This window comes from Filicampus tigris, chromosome 9, assembly GCF_054856515.1.
Source record: "Filicampus tigris isolate MCC_2025a chromosome 9, RoL_Ftig_1.0, whole genome shotgun sequence".
In the NCBI taxonomy this organism is placed as follows: Eukaryota; Metazoa; Chordata; class Actinopteri; order Syngnathiformes; family Syngnathidae; genus Filicampus; species Filicampus tigris.
The window spans coordinates 8,226,529-8,249,789 of record NC_141225.1 but is presented as its reverse complement, the minus strand read 5'-3'; the positions used below and the strand labels follow the sequence as shown (position 1 = coordinate 8,249,789).

General features: G+C 39.6%; 3 protein-coding genes across 9 annotated transcripts in view; 1 reads left to right on the top strand and 2 right to left on the bottom strand.

Moving 5' to 3' along the window:
• Nucleotides 1-525: 525 nt before the first annotated feature.
• mst1 (macrophage stimulating 1) lies at nt 526-14,396 on the bottom strand. The gene is made up of 18 exons (XM_086041903.1): nt 14,196-14,396; nt 12,839-12,980; nt 11,052-11,167; nt 10,865-10,979; nt 10,479-10,615; nt 9,218-9,338; nt 9,028-9,146; nt 7,058-7,232; nt 6,428-6,558; nt 5,919-6,021; nt 5,142-5,278; nt 5,008-5,040; nt 4,504-4,618; nt 4,308-4,385; nt 2,935-3,081; nt 2,722-2,828; nt 1,529-1,668; nt 526-780 (listed from the first exon to the last, which is right to left on the bottom strand). Exons 1-18 carry the CDS (start codon nt 14,278-14,280, stop codon nt 619-621), a joined length of 2,163 nt encoding a protein of 720 aa, XP_085898029.1. The 5' UTR covers nt 14,281-14,396; the 3' UTR covers nt 526-618.
• A 3-nt stretch (nt 14,397-14,399) lies between these two features.
• Nucleotides 14,400-22,566, top strand: abhd14b (abhydrolase domain containing 14B). Of its 3 annotated transcripts, none has more exons than XM_086041905.1 (5): nt 14,400-14,604; nt 16,023-16,237; nt 17,552-17,793; nt 17,983-18,163; nt 22,184-22,566. In XM_086041905.1, the coding sequence occupies exons 1-4, from the start codon at nt 14,498-14,500 to the stop codon at nt 18,160-18,162; spliced, it is 744 nt and encodes a 247-aa protein (XP_085898031.1). In that variant the 5' UTR covers nt 14,400-14,497; the 3' UTR covers nt 18,163; nt 22,184-22,566. The 3 variants fall into 3 exon arrangements, with proteins under 3 accessions (XP_085898031.1, XP_085898030.1, XP_085898032.1); XM_086041904.1 differs by having other exon boundaries at nt 14,408-14,604; nt 15,978-16,237; XM_086041906.1 differs by having other exon boundaries at nt 14,521-14,604; nt 15,986-16,237.
• Nucleotides 18,216-23,261, bottom strand: part of cacna2d2a (calcium channel, voltage-dependent, alpha 2/delta subunit 2a) — a 193,893-nt gene continuing 188,847 nt past the window's right edge. For all 5 annotated transcript variants that reach the window (XM_086041898.1, XM_086041900.1, XM_086041901.1 and 2 more), the window contains one exon: nt 18,216-22,940. In XM_086041898.1, the coding sequence (XP_085898024.1) occupies nt 22,818-22,940 (123 nt within the window). In that variant the 3' untranslated portion in view covers nt 18,216-22,817. The remainder of the gene's footprint in view (nt 22,941-23,261) is intronic.

The following is a 23,261-nucleotide window of genomic DNA, read 5'->3' as shown; positions in this document are numbered from 1 at the left end:
ATGGTTCCAAAAACAGGCTCTGTGCAATGGTACCTTGACTCTACATGTGTGCCAACATTCAAGTCATTGCCAACATTCAAGTCATTGCTTGTTGTTTTTTTTGGAATTGTATTGCAAGCCAAAATTTTAATGTCAAATATGCCACTGCTTGAGTGTAGTGGAAAAAAATGAAGCAAACTGTAATGCCCTCGCATTACAGGCAAGAAGAGACACAGCACCGTGTCAGCTGTTGAATGAACGGGACAAACACAATTACACACAAATGCAAAATGAAGAAACTCCCAAGCATCTGCTGTAGGCAATAACTCGCGCCCAGACGCTCACACATAGACAAAGTGGGCCAACGTAACCCTAGCTCCTAATGTCACTCACTAGGCCGCGCCCCTAGAATATTACATAAAATAAGGTAATTACATTGTGGAATGGATTAATGTCATTTCAATTCAATTTAATGAGGACACTTTAGTTTACATACGAGCCTCAATCTTGATCATGAACCAAATTAAACTCACAAGTCAAGGTTCCTCAGTTTATCATTGTTTAATGTAATAAACATTCATAAAAAAATGTGAGAAACATCATAACATCAAATAATCAAATTTTCCCTTCTGCACTTCCTTAAGCGAAGCCCATGACCTTCTTGATCCAGTCCACATAGACCGACACGCGGATGAAGATGCTGGGTTGGCCCGGGTGTCCGCAGCGCCGCATGGGGATGATCACGCCCTCCAGGACCCAGCAGTCGCGGTTCTGGCACGCCAGTGGCCCACCGTAGTCCCTCTGCGGGTACACGAACAGTGGATATAAAAGGTTTACCCATCCCCGTTCAAATGTTTTTATGATATGAAAAAAAATGAGACCAAGATAAATTATTAAACATTTTTTCACCATTCATGGGCCCTATAACCCGAACGACTCGATTCCAACAAACAAAATCTTTTGGCGAGAGGAATAAAATAAAGAACTGAGGTAATGTGCTACTTGTACTGAGGTAATGTGCTACTTGTGGTAAATGGGAGTCAGCACACACCTGTCACTGTGTAAAGTGTATCTGATGAACCCCAAATAAACTTCAGATGTTCTAGTAGGCTTTTATTGACTTGTTTTGCTTACTAGCTATTTATTTGAAAGTACAAAATATGGTTGTATCATCATCTCATTTCATAACATTTTTGGGCAGGAGCGCTTTAAATGTGTCGAGCTGTGAGGGCATATCTAGCGCAAGAGTCACCGTACATATTCTTAATTGGGTTTTGGTCTGGGGATTCAGGGCCATTTCCAAGCTTCTTTGGGTCTGAGTGTCATGTTGAAACATGGAATCCATCTTCATCTTTCTAGCAGGCATCTGAAGCTTTTTGGAGCTGAAATTTGATCCCAGATTTTTTTTTACTGTGGCTCGGATGTGACCCACAAGGCCATCTTGCTGCCTAAGTGTCACACCCTTCCCTATCCCCACTACAACTAAATGTTCAAGATTTCAAAATAGAGACAGGGCAAAGTATTGCTTCCAATCCCAGTGGTCACCCACCTCGCAGGCTCCGACACCTCCCTGGAAGGAGCTGGTGCACATCTCGTTCTCCCGGACCCGACCTCGGAAGTATTTGTTGCAATCCTTATTGCCAAGCACTGGTATCTGGGCCACGTTGAGGACTGTCTCGTCTCCGGTGCCTTGAAAGGAGAGCAAAGGAATGATTTGGCAGAACCGGGAGCTGGACAGATGTTGAATAATGCTGAAAATAGTAACAACCATCTGTTTGCCAAACACCGTCAGAAGCACAAGAGTGAGTACAAGATGGGACACATAATTAGGTACACCTGCACAATGTTAGTGAGCTACACTTGAAGGTCAACATTGTAGAAACAGCTCATAGTGAGTAAAACTAAGCATTCTGTTGTGTGCAGACAATAATTCAGGCTTACAGTATTTCAAAGTGTGTAAATTATTGTTTTCATAGGACAGCACTGAATAAATTAGACTGCTAAAGTGTAGTCAGTGTGCAGCTTGTATAACAGTGTAAATTTACTTTACCCACAAAATAACTCAAAACACAGCCATAAATATCTAAATGGCTGACAACACAAGGGAATAGACCCTAAGTGAAAATTAGGGTATACTTGTTTAATATGTTTAGCAACCTTGCTCATAACACACACAAAAAAAATCGCTCAAATCATCTTTTCCCGTTGAATTGAATGGAAATGCCATTAATCCGTTTCCAACCTTCCCCCAAATACACCCAACATGTATGTGTTTGTGTTTTTAATAAGTTTAATTTTTAATAAGGAAAAATAACATAATATTGTACTTTATAAAAGCACAGAGTAATAACATAATTAAATAGCATGTATAGAAAGTAATGTAAAGAAAGATGGCCAGTCATGCTGACACAAACGAGGCACAATGTACTTCTCCTAGTGGCTCAGTAAAGTGCTGTAATATTAGTTTTTTTTTCGCAGTGAATAATGTATGCATGTAAGTATTGTTTTACTGTCTACATGTTGTGCCACCATTTGTGTTTAAATATTATTTCTAAAACTGTGACTATCGATGCTAACTGTAGCATTAGCGTGTCAATGGCATTTTCCATAAAATGATAGCATTAGGCTGACGCTTCTTACGACAACCTTGTTTGGTTGTTTTGAATGCACAATCGGGTCACTTGTATCTCAAAGTACTACTGTTATTGTATATCTTATTTTTAATGCATTATTATGACTTGCCTTTGGTCTCGCCCCATCCTGCTATTTCACAAATGGTCCCCTCAGCCACAATGTAGCGTTCAGGAGGCAGACAGATCTGAGAGACGCGCTCGTTAAACTGGGCCGGGCTACAGACACAAAGAGAGAATAGTGTCAGATGGAATGCATATGTGTGTGCGTGTGTGTGTGTGTGTGTGTGCGTGTGTGTGTACAAGGATGCAAGGATGTACACACGATTCCAGCTGCAGCATGACCAGCTGAGACTCGGAGGGTCCGCAGACAATCTTGGTGAGAGGGATGGTCTGCACGCCAGGTTCATCGTCCAGCGGGTCACGGAACAAGGTGCCTAGCATGGCAGAGTAGCCGGGAAGATCCACATAGCTGAGCACACAGACAGCAAGGAAAGATGAGATGTGAGACTTTCATGGCACATACATCCATCCTGTACATATATATATATATATATATATATATATAATATATATATATATATATATATAGTTCGATATATAGTTCGATCCCAGCTCCGGCCTCCCTGTGTGGTTAGCATGTCCGCCTCACAGTTCAGAGGTCGTGGGTTTGATCCCGGCTCCGTGTGTAGAGTTTGCATGTTCTCCCCGTGCCTGCGTGGGTTTTCTCCCGGTACTCCGGTTTACTCCCAAATTCCAAAAACATGCATGATAAGTTCATTGGACTCTCTAAATTGCCCCTAGGTGTGATTGTGAGTGCGGATGTTTGTCTTTGTGTGCCCTGCGATTGGCTGGCAACCAATTCAGGGTGTCCCCCGCCTACTGCCCGAAGACAGCCGGGATAGGCTCCAGCACGCCCCGCGAACCTTGTGAGGATAAGCGGTATCGATAATGGATGGGTGCATATATATCAGGGCTGTCAAACAATTAAACATTTTAATCGAGTTAATCACAGCTTAAAAAATAATTGATCGTAAGTAATCGCAATTCGAAATATCTCCAAAATATGCCATATTTTTCGTTAAATTGTTGTTGGAATGGAAAAGATAAAAGACACAAAACGGATATATACATTCAACAATGTGTGTGTGTGGTGTGTGAGTGTGTGTGTAATGTACACATTTATATGTGGCCCTTGTGATATTCTTAGAGTTTTGTGTGTGTGTGTGTGTGTGTGTGTGTGTGTGTGTCTAATGTACACATTTATATGTGGTCCTTCTAATATAGAGTTTATGTTTTCCGAGAGGTCCCTGAAGTGTGTGATTGGCTCATGTTATGCTGTGCTATGCTGCAGGTGGTATCAGCATGTCCTGTGTTCCTTCTTTAAACTGACTTTATTAACACAAAACAAGACAGCCCTCTTCTCTACTCATCCTCAGTCACTGAGGCAAACCAATTCATTCACATTTCTGAGATTTAAATCTACCCTCTTCTTTCGAAATGCTTCTTTACACTCCCGCGGACGACTCGCGTCCGCTCTGCTGCTCACCGTACACATCTGAGTCGGATTATGCATCGACGGTCATTCTACGCATGCGTTAAATACGTAAAATATTTTGACGCGATCAATTACAAAATTTAATTAATACAAAAAAAATAATTTAAAAAGTACATTTAATAACCAAAGCAAAGCATTACCATGAGGAGAAACACTGCTTGGTACTGATCACCCATCTGGCGTCCACCAGGGCTCCTCCGCAAAAATGGTTTCCTTTCCTGTCAGGCAAGCGGGCAAGTTAGTGTTCAAATGTGGCATGGCTGAGTGTGTTTTTCTTGTTCAAGTTCATTGAAAAGGAACTAGCTATCTTTCTCTGTGACACACACATGCACACACCTGTCTCTGAGGCTAACTGTCCACGGCGAGTTCCCCGGTATGCCGTTTACAACGCGTAACCTTGTACTCTGGAAGCGGTCCTCTCTTTTCCCACATTCACTGAACTCAACTTTCTCTGTGTGGGCAAAGACATCAATTTGCTTCATTAATACAGCAATGACAATGTCATGTATTATAAATATCAATCCATTTTCTATAGCGCTTGTTCTCATTAGGATGGCAGGTGAGCTGCCTCTCCCAGCAGACTTTTGAAAAATCTGTGACGGTTTTTTTTTTTAATGCAAAAAATATCACTGTATAATATTGTACTTTATTAAAATATTCTGTCACAGCACCAATTGATATGCCACTGTGCTTCTTGTATACAGAAATGCCATTGTGCTTCTTGTATACAGGACATCCCATGGCCACTTCTCACGTTTGAGCTTGAAAAGCAAAAAAAAAAAAATCTGCTGATCAAAGGCTCTTATATTGTAAAATAAAAGTATGAATTCAGGCACATACCCACTGGTTCCGTGAGGGATACTTTCTCTCCAGCTGTTTAGAAGATGAAAAATGCTTTACAGAAGCTCTGTTGTTTTACTTGTTTTTTACATGAATGAACAACAAGAACAAGAACAAAAAACACAATTAAGTACCGCATTGCTTGATGGCACAGTAGTCAAACTCGGTTTTGGAGTCAATGGTGTAGCACCAAGGACCGTGTTGGTCCCCGTCTGGATTCCGACAGTAGTTCTCCGTCAAGTTGGCCTCGGGATGCGTCCTGGGGTTTATTCTGAAAAATCAAATGCTGATCAGTAGATGATATGTAACGTAGTGTTGTCACAATACCAACATTTTGACTTCGATAGTATACCGGTACCGAAACGGTACCTCGACAAAAATCTAAAATCAGCGAAAGCAGCAAAATTAAAACTGACAAAAGAACTACAATTTTTTTTTAAAAATTGTGTTTTTAATTCAAAATATTAGGAGATGCTTGCTAAGAAATTTTTTTTTTAACAGTGTTAAACACTTGTGAACATTTGCACACGTGGGGGAGTGAGGTAAATATATTACACTGTTGCTTTCTACACTTGATTATTTATATTCATAGACTACATGTAAATTAAACTTTAAGAAAACTACTTCCCATTTATTTATTTATTTAAACTTCACTAGTAGAAAAAAGGTGAGGCTAATTCCTTTAATTGACGGACAGATTTTGGTGCCTGATCCTGTTATATCATTCAAACAATTAACACTGAATGTCCGTGCTCAGTTTTACATTTTGACTGTTGCCTGGAAAGACTACATGGATACTCATTTGAGATTTTGTTGTCAAATTTTCCAAGACAATAGGAAAAATGAAAAGGAATTAGCCTATATGCATATGAATGCTTTGCTGTTATGCCTTCCACCTTCAACATTCATACTTGGTCCGGTGAGGTGTGTTCACGTTCCACTTTTGGCAAGTGATGCCCTTGCGAGTTTTGCGCACCATGCCTCGGTAGTTTCTCCCATTTTCATGGTAGCAGTCTGAAAGCATTAAATCACAGTAAAATTATTTTCAAGCCATGGAAGGAAGTACCCAAAACTACCAGAGTACGCATTCTATAGCATTTCTCAACATTTCTTGGGGGTAAAACTGTTTTTTGACAATGAGTCATATTGTGTTTAAGCATACATTTTATAATTAAAGACAGCTATTTACCAAGATGTCATAAGTCCATATTACAAACATAAATCTTTATGCTGTTGACCAAAAGTTATTAGTCACAATGTACATGATGAATGGCATTATTGTTATTGAGGGCTTTTATGTTATTCTGAAAAAAAAAAAAAAAAAAAAGTATATTCCTTCTTATTTTCTTTTCTTGTGTGCTGCTACTGTTAATGTTCTTTGCGTTTATTCCATTGCATCCCATTCTACTGTGTGCTGTACCCTCTGCGTCAATGTCATCGGCGCAGCGCTTGATCTGCAGGCAGAGCGCCGTCCTCATCTCCGGCACGGACGTGAAGCACCAGGGGGCTTCGGAGCCATCTGGGTTGCGGCAGTAGTTCTCCTCCAAGCCCCTAGATGGCAGTAAGTGACCTCTTAAAAACATTCCTTTATTTCAAGTATGTGGCCGTGCGCTGACTTGTTACCTTCTTAACCCTAATAAGTATTCTGCCTCTGATTGGTTGTTTTTCTCAGGCGCTGTGCTTTTTTGCATATTTAATTAGAGGCATAAGATGACGTCCGAGATGGAGGGTATTTTATGCATTTTTCCAGATGTTACCATTTGCTAATTTAGAATTTTTTTGTTACTCACTTTAGAATGTTAGGAAAGCTACACGTTTTGATAGCATCAAAGTCAAACCAATGCTAGAAGGTTTGACCATCCTCTTCTGTATGTATGTATCATAATGTCCAAGATCCAGAAAAAGTAAAAAGTTGTCAATAAAATAAGGACTCAAGTAAAGCAAATATACTTGAAAAATCTTATAAAAGTACAGTGACAAAGTATTTGCACTAGGTTGCTTCCCACCAGTGCTGCTTTCCCTCCATCACTTTGTGAAAGTTGACACTCACTTGCATTCGTACGTGTTGGGATAGAAGGGATGCTCGTGAGGATACTGTGCGTCCCACCGCTGGCAGGGGATGCCCGACGTGGTCTCATTGACTCTTCCCCGGTAGTCCTCTCCGCGGCCGCGGAAGCAGTTGGTGGTGAAGCTGGAGCGCTGACGCTTCTCCACGCGCACCTCAGCTGAGGAGAAGTCACGGGGGAGAGGAATCTTAAAGGACCATAATATGGACAACTGACTTTTTAATACCTTGCATGCAAATAGTTGGGTCTCTGGAGTGCCGGCCCGCCTATCAAGTGTGAAATTGCACAACCGAGTAATCTAGATTATGGAGCTGCTGGTGATTCGAGATGCATGCGCCACATACATGTACATGCTACGCTAATTGAAAAGTGCTGATTCCGTGAATGAAAATACAACACTTGTATTTTCAAAAATTGTTTTTTTGCTGTTTTTACGGTAAAACGACAGCAGCTGTGGTTGTCGAAACTTTTTGACATTAAATGGAGGGTTCATATTTTTCTCTCCCCAGGGTTGGAAAAAATATATAAATAAATATTATTAAAATGTAATAATAATATCTTTAAATATTAGTCAAATTTGATAATAATTAAAAAATAATAATATACATCAAATAATTCAACATTCTCTCAACAATAATGATAATAAAACAATTAAAAACTACAACTGCGCTGTAGTACAATATTGTTGGACAATATTTTTCCAGAATGTCAAAATCAAAATAATTGTGAGCTTGTGTTGCTGACTCTCAACTATGTCACAAAATGGCGCAACTGCTTCAACCTCCCGCCACCAAACCCGAATGGTAAACAGTGGGAACTCCTGTTGCACAACTCCTGTTGCAAATTTGGAGAAAAGTCCACGTTGCGAAAAACTAAATGTTCCAATCATCTCTAACTAACTATGGTATTATCATAGCAACGTTCTGTTTGATACTAAACCACTAAAAACTGTAACTAATACAACGCATTGACACAGATGGTATTAATAAAAAAAAATTAAATCTATCAACAGGCATATATTCCTTATCCTCTACAGAAAAGGCCTAATCTTACTCAGTCACTGTAGTAGTAGTAGAAGAAAAAGAAGTCTGTTTTTCTTTGTTTGTTTCAGCATGACTTTCCGGTGGCAAAGGCTGGCACACCAGAAGGAGCAGCACAATGAGTTGCAGCATGAAATTATGACACACAAATTGTTTAATACTTTAAGTTGTATTTAATTATGTTATTATTCTATGTCTTTATAAAGGTGCAGTGTAGGAGTGTGCTATTTTTCCTTATAAAAAAACAACATAAAAGGGGCTCGAACAGATAAGTGGTCTTTCAAATCTTTTCAATGGGAAAACATGAGTTTGTGTTACAGGTGTTTTGCGTTACAACTTAAGAGCATGGTCACGTAATGAATTAAACTACAATCTCAAGGCGCCACTATTTAAATTACAATAAATTGTTAACATTTCAAATTAGGTGATGTTATCTTGTTCTTATCTTCTTCTTATCTTATCCTGTAATTAAAGACAATGGCTAAAGAAATGCTTTTCCATTTTTGGGGGGAATGTACGTAAATCGTCGATGAGCTACTAACACTTAAATTAAAAAAACAAAACATTTTCATTAAAAAAAACGAAAACTAACTGAAACTACGTTTTATGTGTACAAAGCTAACTAAAACAAAAATTAGCCTATAGCCAAAATGTCCTTCATTTTCGTCTTTGCCAATTAATTTCATGAATGAGATTTGTATGGAAATGCATTTATTTCGGTATGCACAGAAGACGAATGGTCAAACAGTCGTTTGGGAATTGTACCGGTTGTTCACTTTACATTATTACACAAGACTTATTGTAAAACAACAAACTATTATAACCCCGGGGGGCGTTGAACAAATTCCCACCCAGGACGCCTTATCGGGAATGTTGGGCTTGGAATCATTTGTTACGTATCCGAGCGGCCTTACTGCACTTGCTGATCTCGCAGCTCTCTCGCTCCACGTCGGGGTCGGTGGTGTAGCACCACGGCACGGGCGAGGCGTCGGGGTTACGGCAGTAGTTGTCATCCAAACTCTTGTCGGGGTACCTGAGGGGAGGACACGTCGCATCAAGACTCGGCCATATGCTCGCCGTCAATGTCAAATGAGGGATGGGTACTTTTCGGGCTGGTAGATGTGCTGGTGAGGGTACTGCTGGTCCCAACGTTGGCACTCCCTGCCGCTCGCCGTGTGGTCCACCTGCCCTCTGTAATCCTCGCCGTTACATGTGATGCACACGTCTGCACACACGCACGTGCACCCAAGCACGCACACATATACACGAATCTCACAGGTCAAATAAAACTATTCTTTTGTGATTTTAGAAATTTTTTTCAAGTTTACAACAAATAAAAAATACAACTGAATAAAAACGACTATACATATGTTTTTTTATGTGAATACAAGTGAATTTGTCCTGTGCACACCCAGGCCCACCACCCACCAATAGGAGCTCAAATTAAAGGCTGAAATTAGTCAGTCTCATCATATCTTGAGGTAGATGCACTTTAACAATAGTCACAAACAGAATAAAACCTTGTCAAATCCCAAGTCAACATGTAGATGCATGAAGTGCAGTAACAATTTAATACAGTAACAAAGACAATCCCAACAAAGACAGGCTACTACAACTACTGCAAATTCAAATTATTTTCAAATTAAACAGCCACAGCATAAAACAAAAATACAACAAGAAGTATATCAAAAATAGTCAGGAGATAACAATACTGTAACTACAATAAATTCAGTTGTAAACAAACGTGTCCACCATAGCAGCACTATGCACTTCCTGAACCAAGGAAAGCACTGATGAAACACTTTATGTTATGTCCATCACAACTCAAGTCGTTCAGTTTTCTCCATAAGAGCAACAGCAGCCACAGAAAGCTTTATCTGACTCGTCTTTCACTGGCTTCACCCACGGACAATGAGTTCCCAGACCTTGTTGTAACTGCATTTAATTTACTTTGTCTTCTTACTTTCCTTAGAGTCCTCCATTTTCATGAATCCATCACAAATGTATGGAACGCGTTGCTAAAATGCTCGTTTTTGGTAGGCGTATCTTTAAAAACAACTATTGCCTGCATGTGCGCCCGGCTGTTTGATTGACAGCATACCCCTGCCTCTCACACACCAGCCCGAATACCATACTCCTAAGCCTAACCCTAAGCCTAACCCTAACCCTAACCCTAACCCTAACCCTTTACTTTATCAAATGAATGATGCCCTTCGCGACTAGGTTTATTCTTATAAACAAAGTAAAGCAAATGAATAATACTTAAATTAGGTTCATGCCCACTTAGCTCAGCAACAAACAATGAGCCAGGTGCCTTCCACTTGCGCCTAATGCAAATCGTATTACAGTATATACATTACCTTACCGTCTTTGCACTGAGGGATGCTGCAACTCTCGTACCGCCGCTCGGGGTCGGTGGTGTAGCACCACGGCCCGATGCGATCACCGTCTGGATTTCTGCAGTAGTTCAGCTCCAAGCCGTTGCCGGGCGAGGGAGTCCACCTGAACACATCACAACAGTGGGCTAACTCCACGTTTTGTCATTTCGTGAGGGAGTGATTTCAAGATCTATGACGGTCACCCAAAGGCTGCTGCTAAAAGTTTAGTGTAAAAGTGGTCTAAGTCCAAACATCTGTCAAATCCATCAATCTCAACTTAACTCAATTGTGTGGAAATGGAAACAAAATTTGGATGGATTCAGCCCCCTCTAGTTGGCTCATTTAATGTAGTATGACAGACGGTTCCCCTTACCTGTGATCATGAGGGAACTTGGACCACCACTGCTGGCAGGTGAGTCCGCTTCGGGTGGTGAACACCTTTCCCCGATATTCCTCGCCTTTACCCACGATGCACTTGCGAACGTAGACTGTGCATCAAACACACACAATGTGTCGTAAACACACATGAGTTTACGCGGCATTGCGCGTCTCTTTCTTACCTTTCTTCTCGTAAAGGTCGCAGTTGACATTACGCTTCACATCAGCGTTGCTGCCGTCGCCCACCCAGCGCAGGTGTTTGCACGTGGCCGTCGGCCGCGTTTCGTAGTTGAACGCTCTGGTGGGCACATTTAACGCGGAGGACACAGAAAAAAATGAATGCCATAATACATAGCAAAAATTCGCATGGGGTCGACCAGAAACAGAAAACAAGGTGCACACTGGCACGTCATTCCACAATTTTTACAAAAAGTGTACTTCGGCAAGGCAGGCACGCGTGTGTGCGTGTGTGGTTGTGTGTGTGGTGAACATATCCGGCATAAGGAGGGATTTACAGTTGGAGAGGAGACATGCCACGCAGGTGACATTAAAAACAAACGCCGTGCCGAGTATTTTTAACGAGCAAGAAGCGGGAGTTGATCTTAACTGCTTTGCCTCAACCCTTCGCAATCCCCGGCAGGTGCAGGCGGTGTGCGCCTTATGTCCATAATGCGAGCAGAGACCGCGCTTGTAAACTAAGCCACTGAGACACTGGACCAATCAGCACTCTGGTCATCGTAAGGTAAGGAGGACATACTGCATTAATTCCAGCATTGCCCATGCGTGTGTAGCTGGCATATGATCAACAGTCTGTGATACTTCCTGTTCTATTCGTTGTCCAAAGTGTATTATGTGCCATCAAAAGACCATCTTTCACATCAAAATCGGAATCTCACTTGGCAGGCTTCATTCTTTCAGGTTAAACGCTATAGATGATCTATTCCAAGTTTTACACACGTGAGTTATCTAGTGACGTGTTTAATGAACATGGCGGTCAGCTATATTATTTTTTAAATCGTTTTTAAAGTTATTAAATTTACATGAAAAAATGATGCAATTAATTATAGACTGTCTGCAGCACCTCAATGAATCCCTAGTCTTCAGCTATGTTGATTGGCCTGCAGTTCATCGCTATTCACTTTGCAAGACCATTTGTCAGCCTCTCGGTCGCAGACTTGCTCATACACAGGATGTTTTCGAGTTTAGTTTGGCGAAGAGCTTTGCAATGGCTTTGTTGTCTTTGTTGCTATCATTAGCTGTTGCTTTAGTCGCAACTGGTTACTTTGCATTTATGTGATAGCCTCGAACTGCTTCTTTAGTAAGCAAAGTCCTTCTTACAAGGAAGGCATATCACTCTGCCTTTATCAATAGTGCCGCTGGGGCGTTTTTTAAATTGACCATTCATCGGACCAACAACTCTCACATGCTTCTCCATTTGCACGTCTTATCTCGGCTCCTGAACTTGCCCTCCCACCTACAATAGGAGCCTATCAGGTTATGCCAAACACACTGATGGCCAATCAATCAATCAAGTGTCCACTTCAGGGTGACACTGACCATTGTTTTTTTACACCACCAGCAACTCACGCACAAGCCCCATGCATCACAACGGATCTCATCACCAGACAGAAACAGTAAAGTTAGAGATGAAAAATAAGCTTAATGTAATTTAAAAATAATGCTTTAACTGTGACTGTAATTAATTGATCGCAATTAATGCACTATTTTCGACACCCCTAATATCTAATACCTAATATCTCTCTCTCTCTCTCTCTCTCTCTCTTTCTCTCTCCCTCTCTCTCTCTCTCTCTCTCTCTCTCTCTCTCTCTCTCTCTCTCTCTCTATATATATATATATATATATATATATATATATATATATATATACAGTATATGAATACAAGTTGAATTGAGTTCATTGACACTATACAGCATTTTTTTTAATGTACAGCGTATGCAGTACAATGTACCTGCAGTCCAGTGAAAGCGAGCAGTGAGTGGCGCACGCCTCCAAATTGATGAACAACAATGTGACGTGGGCCAAGTTCCAGGAAGTGGGGACCAGTTCTCGGCCCTCCGAGCGCTGGAAGTCATTCAGGGGACTGCGGTAACCTGAGTTGAAATGCATAAGACCGTCCAAACAATTATTTCTGTCACGGTTAATATTCGGTGATTGTAGCAGGTCTTTAACCCAAATTATATTTTTGAGGCTAAAATATCTTTATTTTTATTGTTATTCATTCATTTTCCTACATACTGTTCTCAAATTATATTGACTTGCATGTGCTGAACACTTTTTAATGATTAAATAAACACACATGATTATTTCTTGATTTGGCTTGCAACACAGCATAACACTCTGCCTTTTTAATTTTTTTTATGTTCAATTATCTTATTTTTCACGTTCGATTTTTGTTTTGTTTATGTACAGCACTTTGGTTCATCAAGGTTTGTTTTAAGGTGCTCTATAAATAAAATAAAACAGAATTGAATAAGATGTCAAATCTTACTTATTGTCTTTCCTGAATAGGAAATTATTATTTTAGATCTAAATGATATGCTTGACTAATTTGTTTCAAATGATGAAAATAAAACAAAATGAAACAATTACATTAATAATAATAATAATAATAATAGTAATATGATAATAATAATAATAATAGTAATAACAGTAAAAACATTCATTCAAAACAAAATATAATGACGAATAAATGAAAACAATATAATATTAACAAAAAATATGAAAAATAAATAAAATAAAGATAAATTATAAACAACACTCAGTACAAAAAGTACTATAGAACGATGAATAATATATACAAAGTGATAATATACAATTATTAATGAAAATTATTTGATGATAAAATATTAAAAAAACAAATAGGCGAAATCAGTTGTGAAATTCCTCGTTATAATTCAAAATGGTCAAAGAATCCGCATAAAAGCACTTCTCGGAACCTGATGACAGGTGATATAATCCATTTGTTAAGCACAGTATATCATATTTTATTATTTTTTCAGCTTTATACAATAATTGGACAACTTACATGATTGTATTTATGCATTGTGTGTATACATGAAGACGCGCACATGACGCGTGGTACCCCTGCACACACGCACGCACACACACGCGCACACGCACACTCACACACGCACACACACGACCTTTGGACGTCAGACTATTTATTTACATTAATACTGTTTATTAAGCAGTTTAGTGGAATAATTATTAATTTGGATGAATATGTATACACTGCATATATATCTTCCTAATGTGAATGTAAACACATCAAAGCTCTTAGTCGATTTAAAAAGTCGAAAACTCACCAGCAACCAGGCCTGATGTCAGAAAACAGCACAGCAACAGCAGCGGCAGCATCGCTGGAATGCAAACATTCGCTAGCCGCTCCATCACGAGGAAGGCGTAAAACGCAGCAGAAAAGACAACTCTTTCGAGGGAGAAGATTCCAGAACGTGAAATTATGGACACTGAGCCCTTGTTCAAACACAGGGCCCTTCATACAAAATCAATGCGGTTCACTAATCATTAATCAAGAGTGGCACATCGTCGTCTACTAACGCGTGCTGCGATTCTCTCGGTGGACGCTAGAGAGAGATGAACGCATTTGATGAGACATTTATTTTCGGTTGCCCTCGTTTATTTTCCCCGGCAAACGAAGCGGAAGCGCAACAAGTTTGCTCACTTTATCGAACTGTGTCGTCACAGCAACACTAGGTAAGCAGAATGTCGATATTCTGGAGGAAAATGGGCTTTGACAGCACTTTTACAGTTACACTTCGAGCGGCTGTAAAAACATATGGAAATCATGCTCTTTTTTTCTCCCCGGGATAAATGCCTAAATGGCATAAACTGAACATTTTGTGTGAGTGCTTCAGGCAGGGTGGCAACTTTGTTTGATTTGATCTTGTACAAACGACATATTGCAGTTCCCTTATAAAGTGTGAACGTCTTTCCCCAGACTTTAAGGAGACATACTGTGCATTTCCCCCGACAATTATAAACAGTTCCCGGGTGACAGTTAAATAAAATATAAAGAATTTAACAATTTGTGCATCACGCTTTCATTTAATGCTCATTGATATTGTGCGCTTTCTGGTGTGCATACCTTGGCCACCAGGGGGCAGTGTAACACTAACATACAATGTGTATTACCAAGAAGACTTTCATAACTAAGTAAACTGCAGTAATACTAATTGTTTTTTTGTAGCAGAAAAATATTAACTTGTGTAACTCCGTCTTCATTTTGTGTTGACTCTAAAACCGTTTGTGATTTTGTCAAATACACAACAAACAAACTTATAGTTCTCTGTTTTATATCAAAGCTTAAATTGGAAGATATGACGGAAAACACAAGCCAAAACTATTTTTGAGGCAATGAAAAAGTCAAATAAGACTCAATAAAACAGAAAACAGTAAGTACACACCGAACGAATGACAGGTAGGACAAAAAGTTAACTAACTTCACACGAAAACACTTATCGGCGTTGTGCGCATGCGTGCTCAAGAGCACTGCGCATTGGTAGGACGTCTCGACGGGTAGGAAGGAATTTCAGAACACCGGCCCTATGGGAGTTTTGAAGTTCCCGGTGGTCACTATGTGTACATCCCTGGGTACCCCTGTATCACTTAGTTTCTGCCATCATGTTAAGATCCTCGTGTGGGTTCTGTGATAGTCGTTGTAAAGTACTAATTACTAGGGTCCAACTAATTAATCGGCCGGTCAATTTTAATCGGCCGATATTAGCTCGATTAAAATCTGCAAAAGTAGGCAGAATTTTTTTTTAACGCTTTACAACATAAGACAAAAAAAATTGACATTCAACCCCCCGTAAAAAGGGGCAAAAAAAAGATTTTTTTCTCTCTCTGTTATAAAATGAAATACTAAAGGATAAAGTATCATAAAACAGTCAAATGTTCTGCCTGTTATTCATATCTTTATTTTTGTACGCAGTAATGGACCAAAAAATAAGTAATTTTGGTCATTATATATTTTCTTAAATGAATCGGCTGATTACTCAGTTGTTGGAATTTCATTCTGCCAAATATTAGAATCGTCATCGGCCTAAAAAAATCCACATCGGTTGTAGTGTGTGTGTGTGTGTGGGGGTGTGTGTGTGTGTGTGTGCGCGCAGGATGTCACAGGTGGAGTTAAGCGAGGGCAGCGTAGAGGTGACAGGCTGCACGTTGCCACTCTTCTACAGACAAAGTCGACCATCCTCGGGCGACGTCAAGATGTCCGTTTTGCTTCTTCACGGACGCCGCTTCTCCTCAGAAAACTGGCTCAGCATCGGCACTCTTCAAGTGTTGGCCGAGGCCGGCTGCCGAGCAGTCGCCATCGACCTTCCAGGTGAGTGGAACAGGAAGCACTCGTCCATCCATCCGTTGCTCTTGTCGGCGTTAGGGTCACGAGCTGGGACAGTCTACGTTTTAGTATAAGCGAAAAAAAAACCCTAATGTCGCTTAATGTCAGAAAACTACGATCACTTGTCACCATCTCTACTTATGTCGTATACACGTATACACAACAAATTAACGGATTCCTAGTTCTGAAAGAAGTCAAGAATCATAGTTTGTTCAAGTTTCTGTAAAAAGGGTAGCAAATATATATTGCAAAGTTATTATTTATTACACGACAAAGGTTTGGGTACAAATTTCAGCAAGGAACATGAAAGTTGACATGATTTGCTCTGGCGGGTCGGATCTGGCCCCCGGGCCTTGAGTTTGACACCTGTGCTTTATATTGACGCGTCAGAAAACTGCTGTCAGTCGTCACCAAAATTTACGTGGACATCTGTACTTATGCCCACTTCAACCTCTAAAAATATTAGAATGATTGCCCCATTATTTATGGACGTGAATTAAGCCTTTTACTCATTAAGGAACATTCAGCTTCTATAGTCTAGTGAGCGCCAATGGACACGAAAAGGCTGAACGTCCATGCAATCCAAATAAAAACAAAATATTGGGGTGATTGTTATATTTGCAGCGGTTGAAGTAGACATAAGTAGAGCTGTTCACAGCAATTTTGGTGAAGATTGATTACAGTTTGTACGATACTAACATTTTCTATGGAGAGGACAACACTTAAAGGGACGGTTGGGCCGGGATGTCCATGTTTTCACTAACAAGTTCATTTGATATATTTTTTGATCAGGAAAATGGAAAGGGTTGTCAATTTTCTATTTTATCAATACATTTGAGAGAAATTATGAAGGACGCCTCTTGTCAATGAGGAGAATGGCCGCGCCCCTACCGTTCTATCCTTGTTCGGTCGGAGTCACTGGAGGAACCGATTACAAACTCTCCATTGGAAATCATTGAACTTTCATTGCTTATAACGTCCAAAAACGGTGATCAATTGGCACCAAAATTTATGTGGACATCCTTACTAATGACCACTTCAACATATCAAAAGGATTAATCTCTGGGGGTGTGCACTTTAGTACTGATGTCATTTTTACATGCAAACCTATTGTATAAGTGCCAATGTTAAGCTCATCTAAGTGTCCCTTTAACGTCTATAAAAGCCCAAATATTGGTGTGATCAATCGATTTTAATATGATCAGAGGTCGAAGTGGGCATGAGTAGAGATGTGCACATAACTTTTTTTGTGATGATTAGTCGTCGTTTAAGTAACGCGCTTAGGTCGATTTTCCACAGGACTGGGCCGCTCCAGCTCAGCCGAGGCGCCGGCAGCCGTGGGCGAGTTGACCCCCGCTGCGTTCCTGATGGACGTATGCCAACGGCTGCAGCTGAGCCCTGTGGTGCTGATCAGCCCATCACTCAGCGGCATGTACTCGCTCCCCTTCCTGCTGCAACACCAGCACCTGCTGCGGGCCTACATTCCCATCGCGCCCATCTGCACCCAAAATATCAGCGCACAACAGTACCGTGGCATCAAGGTCACGCAACATGATTTTTGGTCGTGAAACGTTTTTGCTGTCAAAGTTAGATGATCATTTTGAGGGTTCCTCATGAAAAATGGGGTACCCCCTCCCTATCTTTTTCGTAAGCATAACAAAACAAACCTCATTGTTTAGATTAGCAAATTCAAATGAGGGCTTTTTTTTTTTTTTTTTTTGTCAGGACAGGTGCCGTCACTGATAGTCTATGGCGACGGTGATACTGAGCTGGGGCAAGTGTCGCTTAGCAACCTGAGCCAGCTGGCGAATCACAGCGTGGCAGTGATGAAAGGGGCGGGGCACGCCTGCTACCTGGACAAGCCGGACGCGTGGCACCGGCTACTCATGGACTTCCTCGCTAAACTCTGAGGTACGGCACATGTGTGTTGGGCTACAAAAAGAAACACATGACGCAAATAAAGTGAAGTGAAAAATATGAACATTATTTATTAACTGATTCTCTGTAATAAACAATTTGAAAATATTTTACAAGGAGTCACAGACACGATATTTTACAAAGTTTGCCCCTCTTCTTTTGTTTTTTTTTCCCCCATCTTTTTTCCGCATAGCTTCTGTACAAAAAGAATGGAGCGACAAACAAAACAAAGAAGGAGCTCAAGTCATTCTCTCACACAGACACACACACTCGCTCACTCACGAGAAAGAAATACAAAATAAAAATCTGTTTGGACTTCAGACCTCAAACTTATCAACAGTGCTCTTCCTATAATGATATTTAGATATATATACTGACTTCACTTTGACTGATTCCGACTTGTTTTCTCTAAATGTTATTTTCTTTTAAACATACACTTTTGTCAAACATGGTCACGTAGCACCAGACTACACACTACACAATCACATACACACTGTCCCCTTCCCACCACACACACACACACACACGGACACAGCCCACCTCCCCTTTTGCTTCTTTTAACCAGCTGCCCCCACCCTCGTCACAACTTGATTTGATTTTTGGCAAACCTGTCAAATCGCAAAAGACATGCTAAGCCTTAGGTTGACACGTTAGCAATACTGACACCATGTTTTTTTGTTTTTTTTTAACCCTTCTGTTAGATTTATATCTCAGGAACAGCTGTTCTTTCCACAGGTGCCATCTAAAAAAAATATAAAAGTAGCCGAAACAAAAAAAAAAATCTTAATAAACATTGTTTGATGACCGATTTTAACACACCACTTATGAACCTTTCTCAAGGACAGCAATAATGTACCTGGGTCCATTTGAACCAAAACAGTCAGAATTTGCAGGAACTAAAAAAAACAACTGGTATAAATATTGTTTACATGTAATTATTAATTCTCATACTAACCATTTCAGTCAATATTTATCCAAAGCCAATTTGAGTTGGGGTGTGTTTAATTTTCCAAAGGTGTCAGAAAAATGAAAAAACAAAATAATAAACATTGTATTTATTTTTGGTAAACCTGCCAAATGACAGAAGATGCGCGTTACATGATGTCATAATGCTAGGTGGGGCTACATTTGTCTGTGCGATCCTGGTTCATTTGTTTCTCAGGAGTGTGTGATTTTTTTTTTCATAGCTCATTATAACTGTTTTTGTCAATATTTAAAACAGGTCAATTTGACCCGCTTTAATTATTCAAGTGTCAGAAATGGCAAAAAAAAAAAAAAAAAAATCCCACTAAGCATGGTTTACGTGGGACATTAGCATAACTGATGCCATTTTCAAACCATCTTGTTACATTTGCTTCTCAGTAACAACAGTATTGTTCCTCGGTGAGTTTGACCAGGCCGGATGTAATCATCCAAAAGTGTCAGAAAAGCAACAACAACAAAATATCCCAATATACATTATTTATGTGTCAGTATTAATTCCATTAATGATGTAAAATATGGTGGGGGTGTGCGGGGGCGAGGGGGATCAGAGCTCTGTTGTGCGTGACACTAAGGCATTCAAATAGAGAGGCGTCGTTTTTCTACGTTGCATTTTAAAAATTCAAAACACCGACCGACTAACACATTCTGTCAATCCAAAAAGCGCTGACGTCCCTTTTTGTTTTTTTAAGCGTCCATAACACTGAATTGTGTTCATTGCGACACACAAACAAGAACATAAAAAAATATCAGCCCTCGCATCACACGCAAAAAGACATTCCACTCGATTAATGCAAACACACATACGCAAGTAACTCAGGCAGAATTAGAGCAGTCAAGTGGCCGTTAAAAAAAACAAAACAAAAAAAACCAAAACATGGCCCAATAATAAGGCTGGATTTATGCTGCAAGTGGGACAATTCTGATTTGCTGTTTGTTGAAGAGTAAAATTCACAACCTTTTTTTTTTTTTTTTTAATTATTTCCAAGGACGTCCTCGTGCCTTTCGGTGACTCTTCCAATCAATGTAGTATCTGTATCGCAATATGGAAACAAATTATACAATGTACACCTTTTATAAATTTTGGTGTTCAACTTACTGAAACATTGACCAGTGAGTTGGACATTCAAAAGTTTCAGGAAGGTCAAATTAAATACAGCTGTTGTGCATTTTCAGAAAGAATTGTTTACGATCAATTTTGTTGTGTGCCTGTGGGATGTTTTACGATTTCCCTCATACTGTATGTGTCACTTGAAATGTACATGAAAACAAGAAAATTGAATGTCTGCATTTAATGGGAAATTGCGTACCTGGACCTGCAGCGTAAATCCAGTCGAAGTGCGTGCCGGTAGCCGACTGACCATACCTCGAACGCATGGCTTTGTCATCATGTGATGGCAGTCAGACGGCTGCTCTACCTAAAGCTGATCCCCTCCAAGATGGCCGCTTGGTTTCAATTCAACAACTATACTATACAGTTGCTATGCTCGGCCACCACAAAGTGCGTCAAGGCACTATTATGAAACAAAGCGGCTCCTAAACAGTCTAAAACGACCACCTGACTATTTACTGCGCGTGGCGGCAGCGGCGGGTTTGGTGGCCATTTTCGGGGACAGCATGATAAGGCCTGGACCACCCTGGCAGTGAATGACACAACCAATGAAGAACATGTCACATAACGCAGTTTAGCTAGAAGAAGTGAAGCTTTCTGTGAAGTACCGAAAAGGAAAACAAATGTAAAATTACGAGGAAATCGGATGTAAAGTCGCGAGAATAATCGTCCGATATTACGAGAGGAAAGTAGGATTTTTACGAGAAAAAAGTTGTTTGTAACAAGTGAATGTCAAACATTGGCCACATTCGGGAAAATCCTTTCCCTAACAAACGTTTGCAACGGTACCACTTATTTTTTTTTTTTAACATTTCACTTTATTCCCATAAAAGGACTTTTGTATTCCCGTAAAAGGATCTACAGTATTCTTTTGAAATTTTAGTAAAATTCTAACTACACTAACATTCAAATTTATTCTCATAAAATCGTATTCTTGTTAAATTGCAATCATACATAAAGAGTGTTTGGAGTTCTCATTAGATTATGCTTTATTTTTTAAATAAATATACGATTCGACTCTCGTAAAATTATAATTTTAATGTAAAAAATGTGAGTATTTCTTCCCATGTGAAATTTATTTCACAGTTTTACAACTTTATTTTTCTCATGAAATTATGACATTCAGGACAGGACTTGATTCCTGTAAAATTAGCAGTAATCTTGTCATATTCCACATTTATTCTCATATAATACAATTTTATTCTCACCGTATTACTTTTTTCTTCCTAGAATTCTAACTCGTAGTCTTTTGACTTTATTCTTGTAAAAGAGTGTGACATCTGCATGATATTAAGATGTTATTGCGTAATTTTCCCTCATATTACATCTTATTTTTTTCGTCTGAACATAACGACTTTTTTCTTGAAATATTACTTTTTTTTCTACAAAAATGAGGACTTCAGTCTTGCAATATTCTTACTTTATTGCTGTAAAGGAACGTTTTTTCTTGCAATATTCTGGATTTATTTTCGTAATATTATTATTCTCATAGTACAACAGCTTTTTTTCTTCATAATTTGACTTCATTTGTGATGTTAAAACTGAATCATTGTAACATAATTTCTTTTGTGTTATATTCTGACTTCATTTATGTCTATGTTTAATAAATATTATAACTTATCATTCAACTAACTTTTATAAAATTTATCTCAGAAAAATTAAGACTTTATTCTTGTAATATTCTAGATTTGTTCTCATAACATTGCAATTTAATTTCTGTAAAATCAATTTTTTTTTCCTCGTGAAGTTACACACTTTTCCCTCCTAATATTCCAATTTAATTCCCGTAACATTACAGTTTTTGCTCGTAACATTTTGACCTAAACCTTGTAATACTTTTTTCTCGTGATACTACAATGTAATTCTTGTCGCATTTTTACTTCATCCTCGTGGCATTGATCTTTTTTTCTTCTCCTTCGCAGACAGCCTCATGAGGACTGGCAGAGGTGATGTTGGTATAAATGGAGGTCAGAGAGGTTCTTTTTTTTTGTTGGTAATAACACGACACAACACCGCTCACTAATAGTAATTGAAGCGTCACAGCTGTGTCATTAGAGCGTGAGCCTTTGTGTAGCGAATATGAGCACATCATGACAATAACACCGTGTTTTTTTTTTGTTTGTTTTGTTTTTTTATATCCCTCTCATTAAGCCATGTCTGCTGTGTTTTTGGCTAGAAAAATAAGACCACATGAAAGTCTATCTCATTTTGGCAAGTAGATATAGTAGTGCATAAATTAAACATATCGTCCCGTTTTTTTTTTTGGTGAGCAAAAACGAAAATAAAAAGTTTGGAATTCTCTTGACACGAGTGACATGTCATCTACTTAAGAGTTCTTTTTGGGTGTATTGGTGGGGGGTGGGCGTGGGGGTATCTCCATGTGCGGGTAACCTTGGCTGAGGACACAGAAGTGAAGCTGGCTAGACGGCGGCACTCAGGGCTTCCATCATTGCCCATCATTGCCTATAAGACTACTTTAGGTAGTGGTGGGGGGAGCATCGGGTGCACATATGAGAAGAACAGGACAGCTATAAAGTGTGTGAGTGACAGATGAGATTAATGTAGTAGAGAGTGAGCGTGAGGGCTGACAACAGGGTAAAGCACAAACAGTTGAATCAGCAGCAAAGCCATGCGGGACGGACGTAAGGAGTGGCCCCGTCCACAGTCCGACGTGTTCTCCTGAGGAAGGACACACATCAGAATTACACGTGACATCAGAAAACACATGTGGGTTTTGTTTTTTATTCCTTGTCATAATCTGGGTCAGCATAAAGTTACTCAGAATTCTTTCAAATGAGGGAAATGTTGAAAGTGAGAAGTGGAAAATGTGTAATGGCTGTAGTCTACTGATATAATGAGTTTCTAAAATGCTAACAGCGATTGGCAATTTGGGTGGTGAATATTGTGAAATCAATGTTATTGCGACATTTACCTAAAGAAATGACGTTTTTATGATCTAATGATATATATTACCTAAACTAGGTTTAATGTAAAAAAAAA

Bases quoted from the DNA above. Each gene is read 5' to 3' on its own strand.
- abhd14b (XM_086041904.1), top strand. From the start codon at position 14,498: ATGAGACATTTATTTTCGGTTGCCCTCGTTTATTTTCCCCGGCAAACG. The intron at 16,238-17,551 runs GTGAGTGGAACA...GATTTTCCACAG, and splicing joins AGTCGCCATCGACCTTCCAG to GACTGGGCCGCTCCAGCTCA. The intron at 17,794-17,982 runs GTCACGCAACAT...TTGTCAGGACAG, and splicing joins AACAGTACCGTGGCATCAAG to GTGCCGTCACTGATAGTCTA.
- mst1 (XM_086041903.1), bottom strand. From the start codon at position 14,280: ATGGAGCGGCTAGCGAATGTTTGCATTCCAGCGATGCTGCCGCTGCTG. The intron at 5,041-5,141 runs GTACTTAATTGT...TCTTCTAAACAG, and splicing joins CTGTGCCATCAAGCAATGCG to CTGGAGAGAAAGTATCCCTC. The intron at 4,619-5,007 runs GTATGTGCCTGA...TTGCCCACACAG, and splicing joins ATCCCTCACGGAACCAGTGG to AGAAAGTTGAGTTCAGTGAA.